Below are 21783 nucleotides of genomic sequence, written 5' to 3'. Positions count from 1 at the left end.
CTATGTCCCCTTCCTCTGGTTCCGCCTCCTTTCCTCTTACCATTGATCATTTGGTGCTTTCCTGAGTTTTGTTGTTTTTTGTTTATTCGTTCAGTCGTTTCCGACTCTTCGTGACTTCATGGACCAGCCCACGCCAGAGCTTTCTGTCGGCTGTCGCCACCCCCAGCTTCCCCAAGGAAGTTTTATGCAGTTTCATTTTATTCTAAAAGACAGAAATGCCTCTCCTAAGGTTTAGTTACTGTCAGTAAAAAGCTTTAAGCTAAAATATGCTGTTATTATTATTATTTTTGGCTCCATCCCTTTGCCATGGGCCCTGAAATGCAAACCCAACCCCAAGAACTTCTCCAAAATGGAATTTGGCCCCTGGGCTGATAAAGGTTCAGTACCATACACCTGCCTTGTGGTGTTAGCCATGTAGAAGGATCTGGTTAGACAGATCACTGTTGTTCCCATTTTACAGATGGGGAAGTAAAGTTAAGGAGGGATAATGACTGACTCGCCCAAGCTCACAGTGGCCCTGTTCAGATGACACACGAAGCCACAGTGGTTAAGCATTTTGAGCTAAACATTATGGTTTAGCATGTCGTGTGAACCATGACTTAGCATGTCGTATGAACAATTTCTAACTGGTGGCTACGTAACTACAGTTTAAACACATTTGCTGCAAAAGGTTTAGCAGCCTAACCGTGGCTTAGTGTGTTGTATGAATAGGCCCAGTGGGACCATGACAAGGGCTCTATTGAATTACATATTTGTTTGGCAGTTAGATATTGTAAGATTTTTTATTAGTAGTACTAAGCTTTTTATTATATTTTTCTCATGATGTTATTGATCATTATCATATTTCAGTAATGTTTGTGGGTTTGTTTATATTTCAAGGTAGGATCTGAGTTTGTTTATTGGAGAGAAACCCCTTCATGTTGATATAGTTTACTTTATTTTTATCCCCCATGAGGCTGTTGGTGAAGAGCATTTGTTTGCATACTTCGGAGTCATTGGAGAAGATTGAATTTTGTTTTCAATCTGCTGATAGGAAAGGACAGCCAGATTAATTGGGATTGACATCCGGCTGTATTTCTCACTTGAGCCAAGTTAATTCTATTTTTTTAGGGGAGGAAGTGGATTTTAAAGCTTGTGAGTAGGGTTATGTTTTTGTAACTTGCCTTTGGGCAGAATTCTCAGTTACCTACAAAATAGCTGTGGAAGACAGCCTATAGACTTATCGGATTAATAGAAGCACTGAGAACGGCACAAAATTTTCTGTTCTCCAGTGAAAAACTCAGAGGCAGAGACCACCCCTTTTTTGGGAGAACAATTATTAGTACACTTTGGATATAGAAACAGTATTTAGCTTATGGTGACACATTGGTGTATTGACCACCACCTTTTATGGGAATTTAAACCAATCTGAAACGATAAAGTAAAAAAAAAGAAGCAAGATAAAGCTTTTCAATGACAAAACTATTACTTTTTATTTCATTCATTCTTGTAGTGAAATTGCAACCTGCATAATGTTTAGCAGAGCTAATTAACCTCAGTCTGGCCAATTAGAAATATTATGAATCAGAGTCTGAGTTATTATTGATACAGAACTGGCAGGACTCAGCCTACTATGAGCCATTCGTCTCATGCTGGTGGATCAGGAGGGGTGGTGACTCCGCTGTCCACAGGACTTCCTCCTACTGTCTGCAAGACTGTTGCCATTATGCTTATTCAGGGCTTTTCAGCAGTAGGATAGTGGTACCAGGTTTGCTGGGATGCAACACCTGTACTTCTTTTACATTACCAGGGATGCTGACATCATTTGCCACGCCCCTTGGAATTGCCTGTATCCTCTGAGTTTAGCTGAAATCCTCACAGTAGCTGGGGTGTGTGTGTGGAATAAACTTTCTCAGCAATAATATATTGTTCCTTGTTGTAATGCAAAATATTTTGATCTTGTATGGCAAAAAAAGAGAGAAGTAAACCATTTCTGCTTTGTTCTGACTCATAGAAACCTTCATATCTTCTCTAGCCCTGCTAAAAGGAAGGAGTTTTGCTTTTTATTTTATTTTTAACTTCCTGTTCAGTTCAGTAAAGGGTATCATTACATTTCTTTATCAGATTTGGCAGTCAACTACATAAAGTTTTATTTGCTAGAAATATCCGCAGTGGCAGGGAATTAAAACAAATCAAGTGTAAAAAATTGTGTTTACTGTACATCAACTATTGTTCTGCTGTCAGTAAAACAGATTATAATCTTATAAGCAGAAGGCAGAAGAAGCCATCCGAGTACCTGAGGCAGAAAATACAAAAGGTACTCTCCCCAACATAGGTGTTAAAAATGACCAACAATGTAATCTTTTACACATCTACTCAGATGTAAACCTCATTGAGCACAGTGGGGCTTACTCTCAGGGAGGTGGACATATGATTGTAGCCTGTTGTGCTAAATAAACCAGCTTTCCCCAACCTGGTACTCTCTAGTTGTTTTGGTCATCAGTTTCCATCAGCCTCAGCCAGTATGGGCAGGAGTCAGGAATGCTGGGAGTTGTAGGCCAGAACATCTGGAGGGCACCAGGTTGGGGACAGCTGAACTAAATGATTGTCAACTTGCTGACTGTAAACTATATACCACAGGGCTAGGGAGAATATGCTGTGGTAGTCCAATTCTGTCAGGCATTTGAAGGGCATTGCTAGACAGGGCGATATCCCGGGGATCGCCCCGGGATCATCCCTGTGTGTCCACATGACGCACAGGGGATCCTGGGAGCAGGGATATCACCCTACCCTTCTATCCTGACTTTTCCTGCAGTCCCGGGATGATCCCAAGACCACGAAACGTGTGGCCGGGCATCCCATTTTCATCCCAGTTCCTCGTGAGTAACCGGGCACAGGGGTGGGGGTGGGGAGCAGGACTATTTTTTTAATTTAAAAAAACCTTACCTTTGTGCAGGAGTGCTCCTGCGCTCCTTTTCGATAATAATAATAATAAACAAAATGGCGGGCGTAATGTCCTCCGTCCTCACAGGATGTCACGCGCCACATGTAGACAGAGGGCGACGATCCTGGAAGTAGGTAAGTCTGGGATCGCCCCCTCTCTGGCCCTCTACACCCATAGATGAAGACAGGCCGCAACTCTCTACCCCTCTTAGTTATGGAGATATAAGAGAAAACACACATGCCATACTTTATGCCACTGGTTATCCCATGTTAGTCCACAAACCACTGGTGGCATGGGAACTCTATACAGGTGGTCCGTGGAAAGGTGGTGGAACATCTGAAAACAATGAGATTCATATCTCATTGTATTTCCTCACTCTGCTTTGCAGATTAGGAGAAAAAATATATGTGTGTCATAGTCAGCATTCTTTAAAGTAGCTGCCTATAGCTGTTTGACATATTGCTATTTGAAGTGTTCTACACCCTGATTAAGACGCTAATTATAGGTTAATTTTATCGTTCTTGGTGCAATAGGCTATTCCATGTTCTCATATGTGTCTGATATATGCCTTCTACCAGCTTCAGTTGGTGGCCCAGCTACGCCCCTATCTGGACAGGGATAACCTGGCTTCAGTTGTCTATGCTCTGGTAATCTCCAAATTAGATTACTGCAATGCGCTCTACGTGGGGCTGCCTTTGAAGCCGGTTTGGAAGCTGCAGCTTGTGCAAAATGCAGCGGCCAGATTGATAACTGGAACCAGAAGGTTTGAGCATATCAGACCGACTTTGGCCCGCTTGCATTGGCTGCCTGTATGTTTCCAAGCCCAATTCAAGGTGCTGGTTTTAACATATAAAGCCTTACACGGCTTGGGACCACAATACCTGACGGAACGCCTGTCCCGACATGAACCTACCCGTACACTACACTCAACATCTAAGGTCCTCCTCCAGGTGCCTACCCCGAGGGAAGTTCGGAGAGTAGCAACAAGGGAGAGGGCCTTTTCAGTGGTGGCCCCTCAATTATGGAATGATTTCTCTGACAAGGCTTGCCTGGCGCCAACATTGTTATCTTTTTGGCACCAGGTCAAGACTTTTCTCTACTCCCAGGCATTTAACAGCATTTAACAGCATATGCTGAGTTTTTTAACTAACCCCAGAATAGTTGTTTTTAAATGGATATTATCTGTTTTTGTTTGTATTTTATGCTTTTTATGGTTTTAAATTTTGAATATTTCTTTTTAATGTCACTGTTTTTAACTTTTGTAAACTGCCCAGAGCGCTTCGGTTATGGGGCAGTATATAAATGTAATAAATAATAAAAATATTTTAGAATAAGAGGTAGAAAGCAGCATTTCTAATGAACAGCTACCTTTCTGTTGAGGACACGAAGCAGTGTTTAGAAAAAGGTAAAATTTTAAAATAGGTCACTGGAAACTCAAAAGAATAATTGGGATATTGATTTATGTAGTGGTTAAGATCAGTTGCAAGTTAGCTGTGGCTGGGAAAAATCTATCCATGTGGCTTAATGAGGAACCTGGTGCTAGTGAACTAATCGTACATCTTGGATTTAGCATGGCACAAATTATGCCTGACACCCACACTGTGGTGATAGGTTTCATTGCTCCCTGGAGCTAGCTTCCTTATGAAAATCAGTGTTACAAAAAGTCATATTGTTCTTGTCTGGAACAAATTGTGAAAGTTAGCAGGTTGAACAGTTTTCCTTTTGAAGTGTGAAACCTTGGCTATGTGTAGTTCAATAGAGCCGTGATAGTTGGGTTTCGAGGGGGTACTTTCGAGGTCATTCGCAGCCAATACTTTAAAGAGCGTTTCTGAGCCATTTTGAGTCTGGGGCAAGCTGCCTTGAGCTGCACTCTGCCATACTGTTGGGTATTTTTGATCTTTGCAATGCTGCTGGCTTTTACATGGTTTTTACTTTTTTATTATTCTGTTTAAAACTTTTCTTGGGTTTAATATTAGGTTTTATTTTGCTTCTGTGTTTTATGGCTTTATCTTTTACTTTGTGAACCACTCAGAGAGCTTTGGCTGTAGAGCAGTACAAGTTTTTTTTAAAGCAGCAACAAAAATTCAGTGTTTAAGAGAGATAACTAAATAAACAACTAAGGGCTATTCCAACCTGTGCAAAGTTGGGTATGTTCACTAGTAAATAAATAAAACAAATAACTCCTATCCCAGCTTCCCTGGGCTGCTCCTTGCCATCAACCTGTGTCCCTTGCCACCATTAAACGTTATAGTCCAACCCTTATCAAAACCTCAAGGTGATGACTGCTTGTGAAATAAAAAATATGTATAGTCATGTGTCTTCTCCAAGAACAAATAAGTGTTGTTTGTTTTTGTACTCCTAAGCTCTTTATCCTGTCAAGTCACTTTTTTTTAAAAAACGAAACCTTTAATTTGTAGTTGAGGAGGCATGTGATTACAACGATGACACAGATTATGGGTTGCCAAAATTACCTTCCAGCAAGGAAGTACTAGTTAATATGAAATGTTGTGTGGAAATTAAGTCTGATTTCTTTACTTATTCAAATAATTTTTGGACACCTTTTAGAGCAAAGCGCTCAAAAAGCAACTTCCATAAAAACCTAGAAACACAAAATGCGCAATGCATAATTGCAAAATTCTTTGGACTTGGAGGTTTGTGCACCACAGATTGTCTTTCCCCCACCCCCTTATGACTGCTGTGTTGAACACTTAAAACCATTTTAGCATAATTTCAACCAGCAGCACCATGATAACCTTTGGAAGAAGTAGCAAGTTGGAATAAATGGGATCTTAAAGGCCTTCACTGATGGACCTTGATATATGTACCTCTGTTGAAATAGAATTCCGCAAATGTGGGACCCTTGTCAAGTCCCCTTTGTGCTTGCCACCTTAATTGATCTCACCTGTATGCACACTGAGATGCTCTTAGAACATTGGCAAGTTTGTATGGGTGAAGATGATCCTTCATGTAACTTGTCTGCAAACTCTTTAAGGTGTTAAAAGTCACTTCCAGCTCTTTAAATTGGGCCTGGAAAAACTGCAGCCTTACTTGTTACACACTCTGCCTGTCCATCAACATCTGGGCAGGAAGTTGAAGTTTTTGAACTGTCTTTAAAGGTAGCCCCATGTAGACTCATTACAGTAGTCTATTGTGGATTTCATGAGATCAGCCTTCCTCAACTTGACGCCTTCCAGATGTTTTGGACTTTCTTCAGCCCCAGACAGCATTGCCAATGTTCCAATTCTGGGAGTTGTAATCTAAAACATCTGGAGGGTACCAGAACATAAGAAGAGCCATGGTGGATCAGACCAAGGGTCCATCTAGTCCAGCACTCTGATTCCACAGTGGACAACCAGGTTGAGGAAGGATGTACTAGAATATGGAAAATAGTGGCAAGGTCTTGTGTTAATGGTTCTGGGATAGTTCTAAATCTTTTTCTCCTTTTCCTACCTGGGAATAAAGTTGCATAGCCTCCAACCTATTTCTTTTTTTAATTTTTTCCCCCTGCTCTCCTGTTCTTAGGATCAGTTCTCCTCATTCCAAAACTGACTCTTTCTATTCCCTCTGTAACCTTGCCCCCAAATTCCATATTACTATATATCAGATGTCAGCCCCCACATACTTAAATTAGACTTACTCCCAGGTAAGTGTAGATAGGATTGCAGCTTAATTTGTATTTGTGGTTGTCCAGAGAGCTTTGGCCATTGGGTGGTATAGAAATGAAATAAATAATTTTATTATTATTAGTATTAGTATTATTAGTATTGTTATTGTGTTTGTTTTCATAATTTGCACTGATTTACAAGTTTCTCTGTTTTTGTTCTCACAGACCATATTTGTCACTGGATCTTTTAGGTTGCAGCAATCAACTCCAAAGTGCTTTCAGCTGAAAGCTAAACAGAACATTTTTATGCTTTTGATACAATATTTAATTTCTGAAATGTTATGCTGGTTGAGCAAAGCATATTGTTAAAAAAAAAGTGATGAGCTTCTTCACGGTAAATTAGACTGATGATCCAGATAAACTGAATGAAAATCTTTTTTTTCTAGGACTTGTGGTTCATCTATTGGTAGCCTTCTGGTAATTTAAATGGTGTGTCGAAGGATTTCATTTATTTATTTATTTATTTATTGCATTTATATCCCGCCTTTTTTCCTCCAGGGAACCCAAGGTGGCATACATAATCCTCCTTTCCATTTTATCCTCACAACAACAACCCTGTGAGGTGGGTTGGGCTGAGAGTCTGTGGCTGGCCCAAAGTCACCCAGTGGGTTTCCATGGCTGAATGGGGACTAGAACCTGGATTCCTGACTCCCAGCCCAACAGTTTAACAACTATACCACACTGACTGTCACACCACACTGGCTCTATGTATTTATGTATTATATTTCTATTTATGTATTATATTTCTATTCCACTTTTTTTCCTCCAAGAAACTCAAGGCAGCATACATAATCCCAGGTTAGGCTGAGAGTATGTAACTGGTCCAAAATCACCCAGTGAGCTTCATGGCCAAGTGGGGACTAGAACCTGGATCTCCCAACTCCCAGTCCAACACTCTAACCACTAACTCACATTGGCTCATCACCTTTTAATTTCTTTTTACGGGGTTTATGGTCAACATCAAACTTGGCCTGGAATTAAGCAGGAATGCTGATTTGCTTGAATTATGACATCGTAATGGGAGTATTTGAATAATACAAATAAGGTATAAAGACCTACAGTCTAAACTGGGACGCTTCTCAACAGAGCAACTACAGCTTCCGCTTTCTTAGAATGATTAGACAGAGTAAAGCACAATTCTTTGTTTTGCTTTCTGTTAATTTGGATTGGGTTTTTCTATTACAACAACACTTCTGTGATTTCAGTTTTAGTTGCTTACTAGATCATCATAATCTTTGCACCTTTCCTTTGTGTATATACTGTGGACCTGGCAACCTGGAGTGGTACACATGCTTCTTCATGGGATTAGGATGATTGGGTGTTTCTGCAGGTCTTGAGGTCTCTCACTCAAAAGCCAGTTGGCGCTAAAGGAATCACTGGGCATTACCAGGGGGCACTGGTTTTGTCCAAGAACCTGAAGAGTTTCCTTGTGTTTGAAATTGAGTCAGTGTTCATTCCTGGTCTTAATAATATTGGTTCTGCATGTGGTAAATAGGTGATCGACCAAGGATTATGCAACAGGGTGACAGAGGGTCAAATTCACCATGAGTCATGTTGAAGCTGGTTACTTAGTATGGGAAAAATATCTGGTGTGATAAATGGATTCAAATGTGGCCTGGAAATCAAATTAAGAGTATTGTATTTTGTTTGACAAATGTACAAGGCACTGAGGTGTGGGTGTGTGCAATGGGGAAATAGGGCATTTTTAAAAAAGTCAGTTTACTGGAAAGTGAATACACCCTGTGTTGCAAGTATACTTGTATAATTTAATTGCAAAAAAATTAATTGATCCATGTTACTGAGGACTTCACTTTTGTTCTTTCCAGGTTGGGAAGGTAGAACTATATGCAAACTGTGTCCTTGCTATTGAAAGTCTGAGTCTTGCTTTGTCACAGCAAAGAGAAGGCTCTTTATTTCTGTCAGATTAGATGTCTTTGAACTTGTAAAGATAATGTGCTGTTTATGATTTGGCACAGATAAAGGGCAGGAGGAAAAGTAGTTATAATCGCATTGCGCTGCTCTTATGGCTCAGGAAAAAGCATTACAAAAAATGGCCTTTGACAAATTTCTCCATTGTAATGGGGAATTGAACTGCCACTTCTCCTGCAGTTAAAAGATAATGTAACCAACGAGGTGCCCTCCAGGTGTGTTGGACTAGAAGCCTCATCTTTTAAGTGCTAGGTAAAATCTATTTTACTTCAAAGTGCCCATGATCTTAGAGAAGAGGCTGTAGCTTAGTGGTAGAGCACTTTAAAAGGTTGTCATACAGAGGAGGGCCAGGATCTCTTCTCGATCCTCCCAGAGTGCAGGGCACGGAATAATGGGCTGAAGTTACAGGAAGCCAGATTCCGGCCAGACATCAGGAAAAACTTCCTGACTGTTAGAGTAGTACGACAATGGAATCAGTTACCTAGGGAGGTTGCGGGCTCTCCCACATGAGGCATTCAAGAGGCAGCTGGACAACCATCTGTCAGGGATCCTTTAAGGTGGATTCCTGCATAGAGCAGGGGGTTGGACTCAGTGGCCTTGTAGGCCCCTACCAACTCTACTATTCTATGATTCTATGATCTGCTTAGCATGCAGAGAGTCCCAGGTTCGATCCCTGGTATCTCCAGGTAGGGCAGGAAAAACTCCTGCCTGAAATCCTGGGGAGCTGCTGCCAGTCAGTGTCGACAGTACTGGGCTAGATGGACCAGTGGGCTGACTTTGTATAAGGCTGCTTCATATGTTTCTTTGATCTTTCAATCTGGATATTTACCCCCCTGCTGGTTTCATACTGGCTTTTACTGTAGTTTTGTTTATTTAAAAAAAATACATTGATTCGAAGTTGCCATGAGTGTTGCTGCTATGCCAACAGTGGGAACACTTTTGAACCCCAAAATTAGATTGTGTTGTAGGTAACCTTCCGGGGACTGCATGCCAGTGCTGTGGGAAGGGCAAAAGTGGAGAGAGCAGGGTGGATAAAAATCAATGATTTAAAAATAATAATAATAATAAAAAATGGGATTTTTTAAAATTTAAATCGGATTTTTTTAATAAAATGGTTTTTGAGGGAAAAATCTATCTAAAGATAGTTTTCTATTTGTGGTTGCATTTTTTGTGAACTGTCCAGAGAGCTTCTGCCATTTCTATTTAAGATACATTCTATTTAAATGTATAAATGTATTTAAGATACATTTAAGATACATTCTATTTAAGATACAAAGATTATTTGTCATGAAATAAGGATTAGTTTTTAATTATGTAGCATGAGTCTGTATATTAATGCAATGTTTAAATTTTTGGGTAAATGAATTCTATTAATCCGTTCACAATGTCATGCTCTTCCAGAGGTTTCTGTAAGATTATTGGGCAATTTTTCTATCTAGAAGATATTATCACAGATGCTTGGTTTTACAGTTCTCAAAACTGTGAATTTGTGTCTGCAGAGATCCCAATCCCATTGTTCCTTTGCAAATCTATGTACACAGAATCAACCCCTTACCTCTTAAGTGCTAAATTTAAAAAAATTCAACTAATAGAGTGCACTTTTTGGGGGGGGGAAGTCACATGATTAAATCGAGTCTTTCTGAGTAGTGATTTAAATCGTGATTTAAAACGAATTGATTTAAATCAAATCCCCCCTGGGAGAGAGTCAAAGCAACATGCATGGACACATCAATCCATCCACCCTCACAGTATCTGCAGGTCTCTTGATAATTGGGAGAGCTCCAGACTTCCCTTGGAGCCCCTGAACCTGCAGCAAATCCCTGGACACGAAGGGTTATGCCTAAATCAATCATCAGTTGCACATAAGTAACACTCAACAGCTCAATAAACTGAAATAGGGAGCCACATTTGTAAAAATATGCAATTTACAAATTAGTCTGCTTAATGGTCTTTTGTTACCTATAATGGGGTTGTCAAAGCCATGTGTTGGGTTGCTTATACATGTGCCAGGTGCAGGACTTGGAATGACAGAGGGCTGAGAGTGGGTGTGGGCATACTCCAGAGATAGATGCAAGATGTCTCTGCCTTTCATCTTTTCAGTTTGGTGTTGACAATGAGCCCTTGGGCAACTAAAACAAGGTATTGTACGAAGATCAAGGCTTTTATTTCTGAAGGTCAGTAAGACTTCGCTTTAATCAAATGTCAAACATTTCACCAACTTGGGTAACTCCCTGTACAGGCTGCTTTAGTCTTGCTTGGCTATAAATAGCTCTTGTGTAGGTTTCCATATAGTCTGAAGTCAAGAAACTCTAGCCAGCTAGAAGAAGCGCCTCTGCCCACAAAAGCCTTCTCATTCGCTTCAAAGAAGGAAGCAAATATTTCTGTTTCTTGTATGTGTGGGCCAGGTCCATCTGTTGAAATTAATGGTGAGACCCCACACAGGCAGGATCTGTGTGTGCGTGCACTAATGCACACTTGTATCTATGAACTGGAGACTGTGTTAAGAACATAAGAAGTAACGTGCTGGATCAGACCAAGGGTCCATCTAGTCCAGCACTCTGTTCACACAGTGGCCAACCAGTTGTCAGCCAGGGGCCAACAAAGCAGGACATGGTGCAACAGCACCCTCTCACCCATGTTCCCCTGCACCTGGTGCACACAGACGTACTGCCTTGGCTACTAGAGGTAGCATATAACCATCAGGGCTAATAGCCATTGATGTTGTCTTTACATCGAGTCTTTGATCAAGATAGACCAAGAACGGGTAATGTGTGGCCCTCTAGATGTTGTCAGACTGTAATTCCCATCAACATAGTCAATGGTCCAAGCATCTGGCATCCAATAACATCTGGAGGGCTACATGTTCCTTATCCCTGAGCTATATGATTAGCAGAATCTCATGGAGTTGTTCTTGCGGGACTGTTACCACTTCAGAACGCATTCAGGGCAGTGGCAAATTTTAATACCTGCCCAAACTCCAGACCCTCCCGAATTGCATGACCAACTACATCTGAAACTGTACTTTTCGAAGTCCGCTTGCACTTACATACATTGATGCAGTATTTGAGATCTTCATCAGAGGCCCTAATTGGAGATTGGGATTCGTACTGGAGTCAGGGCCTTTTTGGTCATGACACTCCAGCTGTAGAACACGCTCTCTAGAGCAGTGTCAGTAATGAGTTTTAAGCACCAGTTTAAGAATTAACCATTTTAACCAGACTTTTAATAAACAGTAATTGGCGAGGATTGTTTTCTTTTTAGCTGCTCAGTATTTAAATTCTGTTGTGGTTTTGGTTCTGCTGTCCCGTCCTGTTTATGGATTGTCTGTTTTTAGGGTTTTAATGAATTTGTACTGTTTTTATTGATACTTGTCATATGTCGCCTTCAAAATTGTAATTGAAAGCCTCGAATACAAATGTCTGCAACAAAAGTAGTTTGTGATACAGCAGGACGAGTTGGTATTCAAAGGATGGTGGGGCATGTCCAAAATCTGACTGGGGCATGTCCAAACCTTTGGGTGCACACAGACTAGCTTGTAGATCCCTTCCAATACTTTTGCTGCCTTTTGTGTTTTTAGTTTAATTTTATTTATTTATAAATCTACACTGCTTTTCATTTAAAACCAAAACACTGTCCTCAGCAGTCCATATGGAAATACAGGCTGCTAGACTTTTAGCAGGCTAGTTAAAAGAGAGAGCTGTCTATTAAGCGGACTGGCAGAGGAGACTCAAAGCAATCTGTCCTCTTCTACCATTCTGCCTGGGTTTTGTATTGGTTATGGAAGCAGGGCTGGATTAAGACATGCTGAGGCTCTAAGCCATATCAAGATTCAGGTCCCATACCATAAAAATAAAGAGAGAAAAAGTGTATTATAATAGGAAGCGTAATGAAAAAGTAGCACCCAGTGTTAGGGGTCGCTTGTAGTTAAACAGTGATAGATAGCCTTCTCTGAAGATGTGTTTAAAAGCACTAATAGTTGATTTGAACTTCTTTTAAACTGGCTCTAGTTTATGCTTATTGCCTCCAATAGTAAATGTTGTGTTGCCATGCTTTCTCTATATAATTTAACTCTGCTGCAAGTCACACCAGAGTTCTCAACATATGTAAGCTGAAGCAATTTCATCTTAGTTATCTTACACCTTAGTTATCTCTAACATATTTAGAGCCACATCATAACATGAGGCCTAAGCCATGGCTAACTTGGCTTGTTCCTAAATCTGGCACTGTGTGGAAGAAGGGACTTCCCTTCTTCTGTGGCTAGCACAAAAATCAGGAAGGGGAACCTATCCCTCCCCCACCAGACCACTCACTTGTCTGCATGAAATTCCTGGTCACCATAGGCGACCAGCATGGTTAAGTACAAGGCAGTGCTCTGATGTTTTCAGTCCTTTTAATGATGTACTCAGTGATAATGTTAGGATGTTGTAAAGAATTGCAGCTCTCAATGTTGCAGGAGAAAAATAGTTTATTAAAAATCATGTGGGAACCCCAATGTTACAGCATTTCGAGGAACATAGTGTTAAAGGGATTGCTGTGACGCATTCTCTTGTGAGAGGAGCAGGGGGTGGGGGGTTTGCCCTTGTTAAATAATATTTACCTTGAGTCTGAAGAACATTCACTTCTTCTTAAACAAAGGCACACCTGTTACACTGAAGCCTTACCAAAAAAATATATGCCCTTTGTCTCTTTTTCTCCTCAGTTCATTCCACAAAGCACTCGCCTCAGAGAATTGCTGACAGCATGCGAAAGACATTTGAATGAATATAGCAAAATAGCAACAGCCTCCCCATCAGCAGCACAAATAGCAATCAAGTCTAGAAAAACATGTGTGGAACTGTTGATGAGTAGCACGTGGCTTTGGAGAGGAGGAGGAGGAGGAGGAGGGTGCTTCTCTTCCAATTTATGCTGAGATCTGAAGGACTTAATGCTTATAAGAAGAGATGCTAACACAGAACTCAAGTCGATCGATGTGGCCAAACAAGGCAGACCTGACGGCTACTTGACTGGCAGGAGGCACGGCGTTTGCCGCTTGGAACAGCACAGACCTGCTTTGCCTTTTGTGATAGAGAGGTACAGAGGCAAACCAGAATTAAAATGCCAGCTAAAGGCAAATACTTTTTTAATGAAAACGAAGGCTGTAAGATAACGGACCCTTTGTATGAGAAGTACCGGTACTCGAGTCAGCAGCATCCTCTTCTTTTCTTCCTGCTCTTCATCGCGGTCGCCTACTGTACGACGCTCATCATAGTTCTCGTCAGCTACGATGTAAGTAATATATACGCCACTGCTCTTGCGTTTTATGAAATGAAATCCCAAAGTTACGGCAGAATAGAAAGGCATCTGGAATGAGAAGGGCATCAGAAAGTTTGCTTTGCAGTTTATGCTCTCATTTCTGAGTTCATGCACTCTTGAGAGAAACCGAAAGCAAAATAGAACGGTGGTCTCTCACACATACAATTGGTGTTTGCGAGAGGTGCTTACCAAGGGTGCCATATGTTTTAAAGGAACTCTAGAATCCAATTTCAGGCTTAAATCTAATTGTTTTCAAAATGCAGTACTCTCAATAGGAATTGCTTGTTAATACCGAATTGTAAACACTTTGAATGAAACTGGGTTTATAAAATGTGATAAGTTTCAGAGTTATGCTTCTAGACTGGCAGTGGAACGTAGACTCAGTAATAGAGTTTTGCTTGCAGATGTTCCCGGGTTCAATTCAGTTAAAAGGATCAGATATTTGGTGATGTGAAAGACCTGTACCAGAGATCATGGAATAGATCAGGGGTTGGCAGAAGTTCAGTTGGGAATCTGCTGATCAGTGTCTAAGTAGTTTGCAGTAGATTGGCAAGAATTTCTAACTCCTAATTGTTGAATAGCTACAGCAAGATTATACTGCTTAAATAATACTGCTAAAATGAAGGAAAGTGTGGATTTGTTCCGTTCCGGTATTCAAAACAAATTCCTCGGCTTAGAATTCTTAAATTCTAAGTGTATTTCTTTTATGCCAACCTCTGTTTTGTGAATTAAGAGTTTCTAGTAAAAGAGAAAAAAGATCCCATATGCCCACCTCTGGAGTAGACAATATTGGGCTTTATAGACAAACACACTATATCAGACTAAGGCAATTTCCTGTGTTCCTAATGTGTAATGTGTTGTGCTTCAAACTTCAGGGTTATTATGTTCAGATGCATTTAAAGCTGCACGGATTGCTGTAAAATTGCATTATCAGGATCATGACTGGGTAACTTTTGCTTTATTTTTAACAGGCACCACGAGATCATCTTCTGTTTGTTATTACAGTCAGTAGTGCTCTTGTGCTCTTTATAATCATGTATGTTCTGGTATATATTGAATCCTTTGTCTGCTGCCGTCTGAAACTGTTCGCTATTCTGATTTGGATCTGCTTGGTGACCGTGGGATATGTGTCTATTTTTGACAAGGGAAGTACAGCTCCACTTGCTCCATGGGAACAGGTATTTACATTGTTTATCTATCACCCAGGCCTTCCCCCAAAGAACTCAGGACAGGGTAGGTGGCAGCCTTCCCCAACTTGGTGTCCTGTATATGTATTGGACTGCAACTCCCATCATCCTGACCATTGGGCATGCTGGCTGGGGCTGATGGGAGTTGCAGTACGAAAAATCTGGAGGGCACTGTGTTGGGGAAAGCTGGTATATGGACGTTTCTCCCCACCCTGCATTTCATTCTAACCTCCTCCTTGTGGAATAGGTTAGGCGTTGAGAAGAGTGACTGATGAAAAAGTCACCCAATGAGCTGAGCTTCATGGATGAAGGGAGATTTGCAGCTTGGTTTCCCCAGACTAAGTTGGGCGTATTATCCACTATATCACACTGGCTGTCTTGGTAGTACTCAGGGCCGGCGCTACTATTAGGCCAACTAGGCAGCCGCGTAAGGCGCAGACCTCAGAGGGGCGCAGTACTGCCCTTTAAGAGTCGCAGTTTTGTACAAATTAGCTGTTTTTTTAAAAAAAAAACATAATAAGAGGAAAATATAATAGTTCAGAAACTCTTCTTGAACAGCTGAATCGAAGTTGGTAATTTTGGTGTGTGTGTGTGTGTGTGTGTGTGTGCAAGTAGCTCACCTTGCCTAGGGTGCAAAATAGTCTGGCACCATTCCTGAGTACTTTATCTAAACTATTTTTTAAAATCCATGTTTAAAAGAAACCAAATGCTTTTAAATTTAGGGCAGTCTGGATATCTCTAGACACTGTTCATTATGCAAATAGGCATGGTTAATCACCTGCAGGGTGGAGAATCATTTAATTACGACATCAATTTGCAAAACTAATACTGCCTTGATTATGAGCAATTAGGGGCACCATTGAGAGTTACAGATGTGGGTATGCCTTAGAGAAATGTTACATAAAACAGGAGAAAGAGGGATTGAGAGAGATTGCCTGCCTGAAATGCACAATAAGAATATACTGTGTATGTCTGGGTCTGATTGAACCTGGTTATTTCGTATCTATGGCCTACAGAGACAGGTAACATCATAAAATTTATAAAATGTTCTACTAAAAATGTTATTAACTAAATATGAAATGCGTGTCTTTTTAAAGTGTTTGAATGTAAAAATGTGTGATACTTCAGCTACACTTTGTGAGCGTAGATACATTTTTAATTTCTATTTATATCATGGCCTTCCTTTAAGAAGTTCAGGTCACTCTACGTGATTCTCTCACCACGCACCTCCATTTTGTGTTAATAATAATACTGTGTGGTAGTTTAGGCCGAGAGAAAGCACCCACTGAGTTTCATGCCTCAGAGCCAGCATTTGAACCTAGATTTCCCAGTCTTACACCATCACTCTTAAAGAACTGGAATCAGCCTAGGTCTTGGTGATCTACTGTGGGAGAAGGAGTTGCCAGTTCTCATGTGATAGAGACATCTCTGTTGCAAACTGGGTCTTGTGTTTTGAGGTTTACTGTGTAAGGAGGATGCTGACAGGGAAGAAATTTAGAGAAAACATACCAAGAATGCTATGGGGCAGTGGTGGTCTAGGAAACGCTGGTGTTTCCTCAAAACCTACTCATGGGCCCCTCAGGAGATGAATAATAGTAGACGTCACTGTAAAAGTAATGTTGTCCCTACTTGTTAGTCTTTTCCTGGAATGCACAGAATAATTGATGTGTTCTAGAGTGTGCTTTCAGATAAGGGGCTAGAGTATACAGAAAAGCGTTTCTGCTTAAACGTTCCCCAGAATCCTCCTCTGCACACAGAAATTCTCCAAAGGAGTAGCGCAGTGAGAAGTTGAGTGTGTCAACCAAGAGGGGGAAATACATCCTACTGGAGAATCTGTTGACAATTCTCTCTGTTTCGTGCTGTCCAGTGGTTCCCTGAAAGCATTTATGAATGCTGCTTCCTTTGTAACTTGTGTTTTCTTTTTGAAACGTACGTAGTAACTTTTGGCAGGCACTTGAAAAATATTGAGTATCTCCTTGTTTCTTTTACAGGTGCCATTTTTCCTGTTCATAATCTTCACGACTTATACCATGTTACCCTTTCAAATGAGATACGCTGTAATCCTCAGCAGTGGTTTAGCACTTTCCCATATTGTAGTCCTAAGCATCACCTTAGCAGACCGCTACAAACAGGAGCGAAATATCCTTGTATTTCAGGTAAGACAAGAGTCTTTAGAGATAAGAGGGAAGCTAGGTTCGCTCTCTCACTGCCAGGCAAAGATCGCTTTATTTAAGTGGGCCTTTGATGTAGGGTGACCATATGAAAAGGAGGACAGGGCTCCTGTATCTTTATTGTCATGTTGTAGTAGGGTTCCTGTATCTTTAACGGTTGTATTGAAAAGGGAATTTCAGCAGGTGTCATTTGTTTATATGGAGAACCTGCTGATATTCCCTCTTCAGAACAACAGTTAAAGTACAGGAGCTCTGCTAGAGTGACCAGATTTAAAAGAGGGCAGGGCACCTGCAGCTTTAACTGGTGTGAGAAAGAGGATACTTCACCAGGTTCCCCGTATATACAGATGACACCTGCTGAAATTTCCTTTTCAATACAACTGTTAAAGATACAGGAGCCCTGTCCTCCTTTTCATAGGGTCACCCTATTTGATGTATATGTTGGCCTGTTGGGTTGGAGGCCATTTTTACTCTTGTTGCTGTGTTTTTAATTGTGTTTAATGTATTTGTTTTATTATTGTTTTATCAAATTTTATTAGTGATTGTAAGCTATCTTGAGTACCGTTTTTGGTAAAAAGGTAGAATATAAGTCAAATAAATAAACAAATGTATTATTTCTTATGTGTCCATATCTTTATTTATTTATTTCATTTCTATATTGCCCCATTAGCTGAAGCTCTCTGGGCAATTTATAAGACTGTAGTGCTGCAACCCAATTTAAATAAATTTTAAGTGGTTTATCATATGAGTTTTAGTCAATTAATGTATTAATCAATTGGTTTAAATTTGCATATGAATAAGACGAATATTTCTTAAGCAAGAAGAATACTGCCTTTGTTAGATAACAAAGTTATCTATGGCACCAGTGTGTCATAGTGGGCATCGTTTTATTTATTTTTTATTTATTGCATTTATATCCCGCCTTTTTCCTCCAAGAAACCCAAGGCGGCGTACATGATCCTCCTCCTCTCTATTTTATCCTCACAACAACAACAACCCTGTGAGGGGGGCTGGGCTGAGAGTCTGTGACTGGCCCAAAGTCACCCAGTGGGTTTCCATGGCCGAGTGGGGACTAGAACCTGGATCTCCCGACTCCCAATCCAACACTTTAGCCACTACACCACACTTTAAAAGTGGCGTTCCCTCCTAGGAGATAGAAAAGTGGGGGTGGGGATGCGTCTTCTAAGATGGTGCTGTAGATTTTAATTACTTGAACTAAAAATGTTTTTAAAACAAAATGGCTGCCTGATTACTTTTCTAATCAATTTACGGGTTTCAATATATTAATTTAACTGGCTATTGATCAATCATTGCAGCCCTGTTATTTACACAATCAAGCACATTAGTTAGAAGAATAGTATGTGGTGGTTGGAAACGCTGGTATCCCAATGTTTTGGGGTACGGTGTCTTTTTCTGTGTGTATATTTGTTGTTCTTTGTTATGTGCCAACGTGAGTATTGATAGTTACCCATTGGCTGGCTTTGTAAACCTGGTAGTGTTCTTTTCAGAAGCCAAAAGAATCTCGGACAAACTTATGAAGCAGTAAAACAAACATCAGTTCAAATAAGGCCATGAAAGGATTTGGAAGGGGGTGGGGTCACCGTTTTAGAACTTGGACACAGTCTACAGAAAATATAAACATGCACCTGCTGAATTAGATTGTACCCACTGAAGTTATTTGTCTGAAGCAGCAGAGATTGTGCAGCCTGCAAAAATGATGCAAATCCTGAATTTGAGTCAAGTTTTTGTTTTTTATTTTTTAAGTTTGCTGCTGGGAGACCCAGAGTTTTACAATGTTATAATATGTGCTAAATTCCAGAGAGAATATTTGGCTTTTTGTGAAGACGGTTGGGTGTGTTCCTAAATTACTCAGAAAAAGGAAAGAGAAATTTATCCTGGTTTCATAACAGTGAAAACTATGCACCAGTTGCGTTGTGCCAGTGAATTTTCACAATTGTTTGGCAGGCACCAGTGGTCTCATCTTGTAGCTTTTGGAATCTGATAAACAGTTCAGTGTAAAGGGGCAAAACCTCTCTGATTCAGAATCCGCATAGTTTAAGTGTGTGCGTCATGTCTCGGTGCATGAGGTAACTAATTTCCTTCCCCCAGATGAATGCTTTTTGGTAGAGTGATGCAACCCCTTCTGTTTAACACTTTGCTGTCCCTTCAACACTTGGGAAGCTCTTAACAAATTTCTTTGGAAAAGTTTTACCTTGAACTTCTTTGCCGTATCTTTGTAAACCGCCCAGAGAGCTTCAGCTGTGGGGCAGAATATAAATGCAATTAATAAATAAATATCCAAATACTTCCTTGTCACCTTGAATTGCATTAGATGAATTTCAGTCCTCTGTAATTATGGGTTCAGTTTAAATGCTAGCAAAATACACAAAAAAATTGAGCGGATTCCCTTCTCCTTCAAAAAAATCTCAGTTTGAATGCTGTCAAGGTGACGCATGCCATATGCCAGCAAATTTGGAAAACACAAGAATGGCCATCAGACTGGAAAAAATCAACTTATATCCCCATACCAAAAAAGGGAAACACTAAAGAATGTTCAAACTATCGGACAGTGGCACTTATTTCACATGCCAGCAAGGTAATGCTCAAGATCCTGCAAGGTAGACTCCAGCAATTCATGGAGTGAGAATTGCCAGATGTACAAGCTGGGTTTAGAAAAGGCAGAGAAACTAGAGACCAAATTGCCAATATCCGCTGGATAATGGAGAAAGCCAGGGAATTCCAGAAAAACATCTATTTCTGTTTTATTGACTATTCTAAAGCCTTTAACTGTCTGGATCATAAACTGTGGCAAGTTCTTGGTGGTATGGGGATACCAAATCATCTTGTCTGCCTCCTGAGGAATCTGTATAACGAACAAGTAGCAACGGTAAGAACAGACCACGGAACAACGGACTGGTTTAAGATTGGGAAAGGAGTACGGCAAGATTGTATACTCTCACCTTACCTTTTCAACTTGTATGCAGAACACATCATGCGACGTGCTGGGCTTGACGAATCCAAGGCTGGAGTTAAAATCGCAGGAAGAAACATTAACAATCTCAGATATGCAGATGACACCACTTTGATGGCTGAAAGCGAGGAGGACCTGAGGAGCCTTAAGACAACGGTGAAAGAAGAAAGTGCAAAAGCTGGGTTGCAGTTAAACCTAAAAAACCCCAAGATTATGGCAACCAGCTTGATTGATAACTGGCAAATGGAGGGAGAAAACATGGAGGCAGTGACAGACTTTGTATTTCTGGGCGCAAAGATTATTGCAGATGCTGACTGCAGCCAGGAAATCAGAAGACGTTTCCTTCTTGGGAGGAGAGCAATGACAAATCTTGATAAAATAGTTAAGAGCAGAGACACCACACTGACAACAAAGGTCCGCATAGTTAAAGCAGTGGTATTCCCCGTAGTAACCTATGGCTGCGAGAGCTGGACCATAAGGAAAGCTGAGCGAAGGAAGATAGATGCTTTTGAACTGTGGTGTTGGAGGAAAATGCTGAGAGTGCCTTGGACTGCAAGAAGATCAAACCAGTCCATACTCCAGGAAATAAAGCCAGACTGCTCACTTGAGGGAATGGTATTAAAGGCAAAACTGAAGTACTTGGCCACATAATGAGAAGACAGGATACCCTGGAGGCTGATGCTAGGGAAAGTGGAAGGCAAAAGGAAGAGGGGCCGACCAAGGGCAAGATGGATGGATGATATTCTGGAGGTGACAGACTCGACCTTGGGGGAGCTGGGGGTGGCAACGGCCGACAGAAAGCTCTGGCGTGGGCTGGTCCATGAAGTCACGAAGAGTCGGAAACGACTGAACGAATAAACAACAGCAACAACATTCAGCTCCCTAAAGGAGTTGTCCCAGGAATATAAAAGTCATGGATGAAATCGAGTATGTTGGGGCCAAGCTACAGTTTACGCAGAAGATCTGATCTCCTAAATTTTTGTAGTCACTTAAATGCAACCTCAGGGTGTGTTTGTGTCGGTTCTCTGAATTTGGTCAGAGCAAAGGTTTAGGGAGAACGAAATATGAAATTGTTTTAAGGCCTGGCTTATTCTGAGGATGATAACCACAGTTTCCTGGTTTGGACAAAACAGGAAACTATGGCTAATAGAAGAGTTCTGCATTGCATTCAAGTGTGTCATGAATGGAGGCAGGAGAGAAAGGAGCTACCTGCATTGGCAAAAGGCTCATTCATATATGAACTTAAAATCCGCTTATGATCATCTCAACTGGGCTAATGAATGGTTATTTACAAGTCTGGTATAGTTTTCTACCTCTGACAAATGCATGCATGTTCTTCACCGAATTGTAGAATGTGGTGGAAAAGTCTGATCGGTTGGATTGTGCCATATGTACTCATTCACATTCAATACCCATGAAGAATTATTTGTGTAGGAAATTCATGTTTTGTGTGGAATGGCCTGGATTGACAAATATGAAACATTTCGGAATTGAATGGTTTTTCTATGCTTTTTTTTTTTACCATATGAATTTAGCCTTCTGTTTTTGGCTGGATTCCAAAGCTGGAGAATGATGTGATTTTTCTTTTAAAACCAAATATATTGCCAAACCACTAACTGCATGTACTCATTTGTTTAAAAGCTTTC

At 40.7% G+C, this 21783-nt stretch overlaps 1 protein-coding gene across 3 annotated transcripts in view; it reads left to right on the top strand.

Annotated features, from left to right (window-relative positions):
* ADCY7 (adenylate cyclase 7) overlaps positions 1-21783 on the top strand; it is a 100342-nt gene that overhangs the window by 29738 nt on the left and 48821 nt on the right. For 2 of the 3 annotated variants that reach the window (XM_063141107.1, XM_063141106.1), the window contains exons 2-4: positions 13216-13781; positions 14780-14986; positions 16987-17151. In XM_063141107.1, the coding sequence (XP_062997177.1) occupies positions 13611-13781; positions 14780-14986; positions 16987-17151 (543 nt within the window). In that variant the 5' untranslated portion in view covers positions 13216-13610. Of the gene's footprint in view, positions 1-10616; positions 10691-13215; positions 13782-14779; positions 14987-16986; positions 17152-21783 lie in introns of all 3 variants that reach the window. The other variant, XM_063141105.1, reaches the window with a different exon arrangement.

The sequence above is a fragment of the Elgaria multicarinata genome, chromosome 14 (genome assembly GCF_023053635.1).
Source record: "Elgaria multicarinata webbii isolate HBS135686 ecotype San Diego chromosome 14, rElgMul1.1.pri, whole genome shotgun sequence".
In the NCBI taxonomy this organism is placed as follows: Eukaryota; Metazoa; Chordata; class Lepidosauria; order Squamata; family Anguidae; genus Elgaria; species Elgaria multicarinata.
This window is presented reverse-complemented; position numbering and strand designations above follow the sequence as displayed.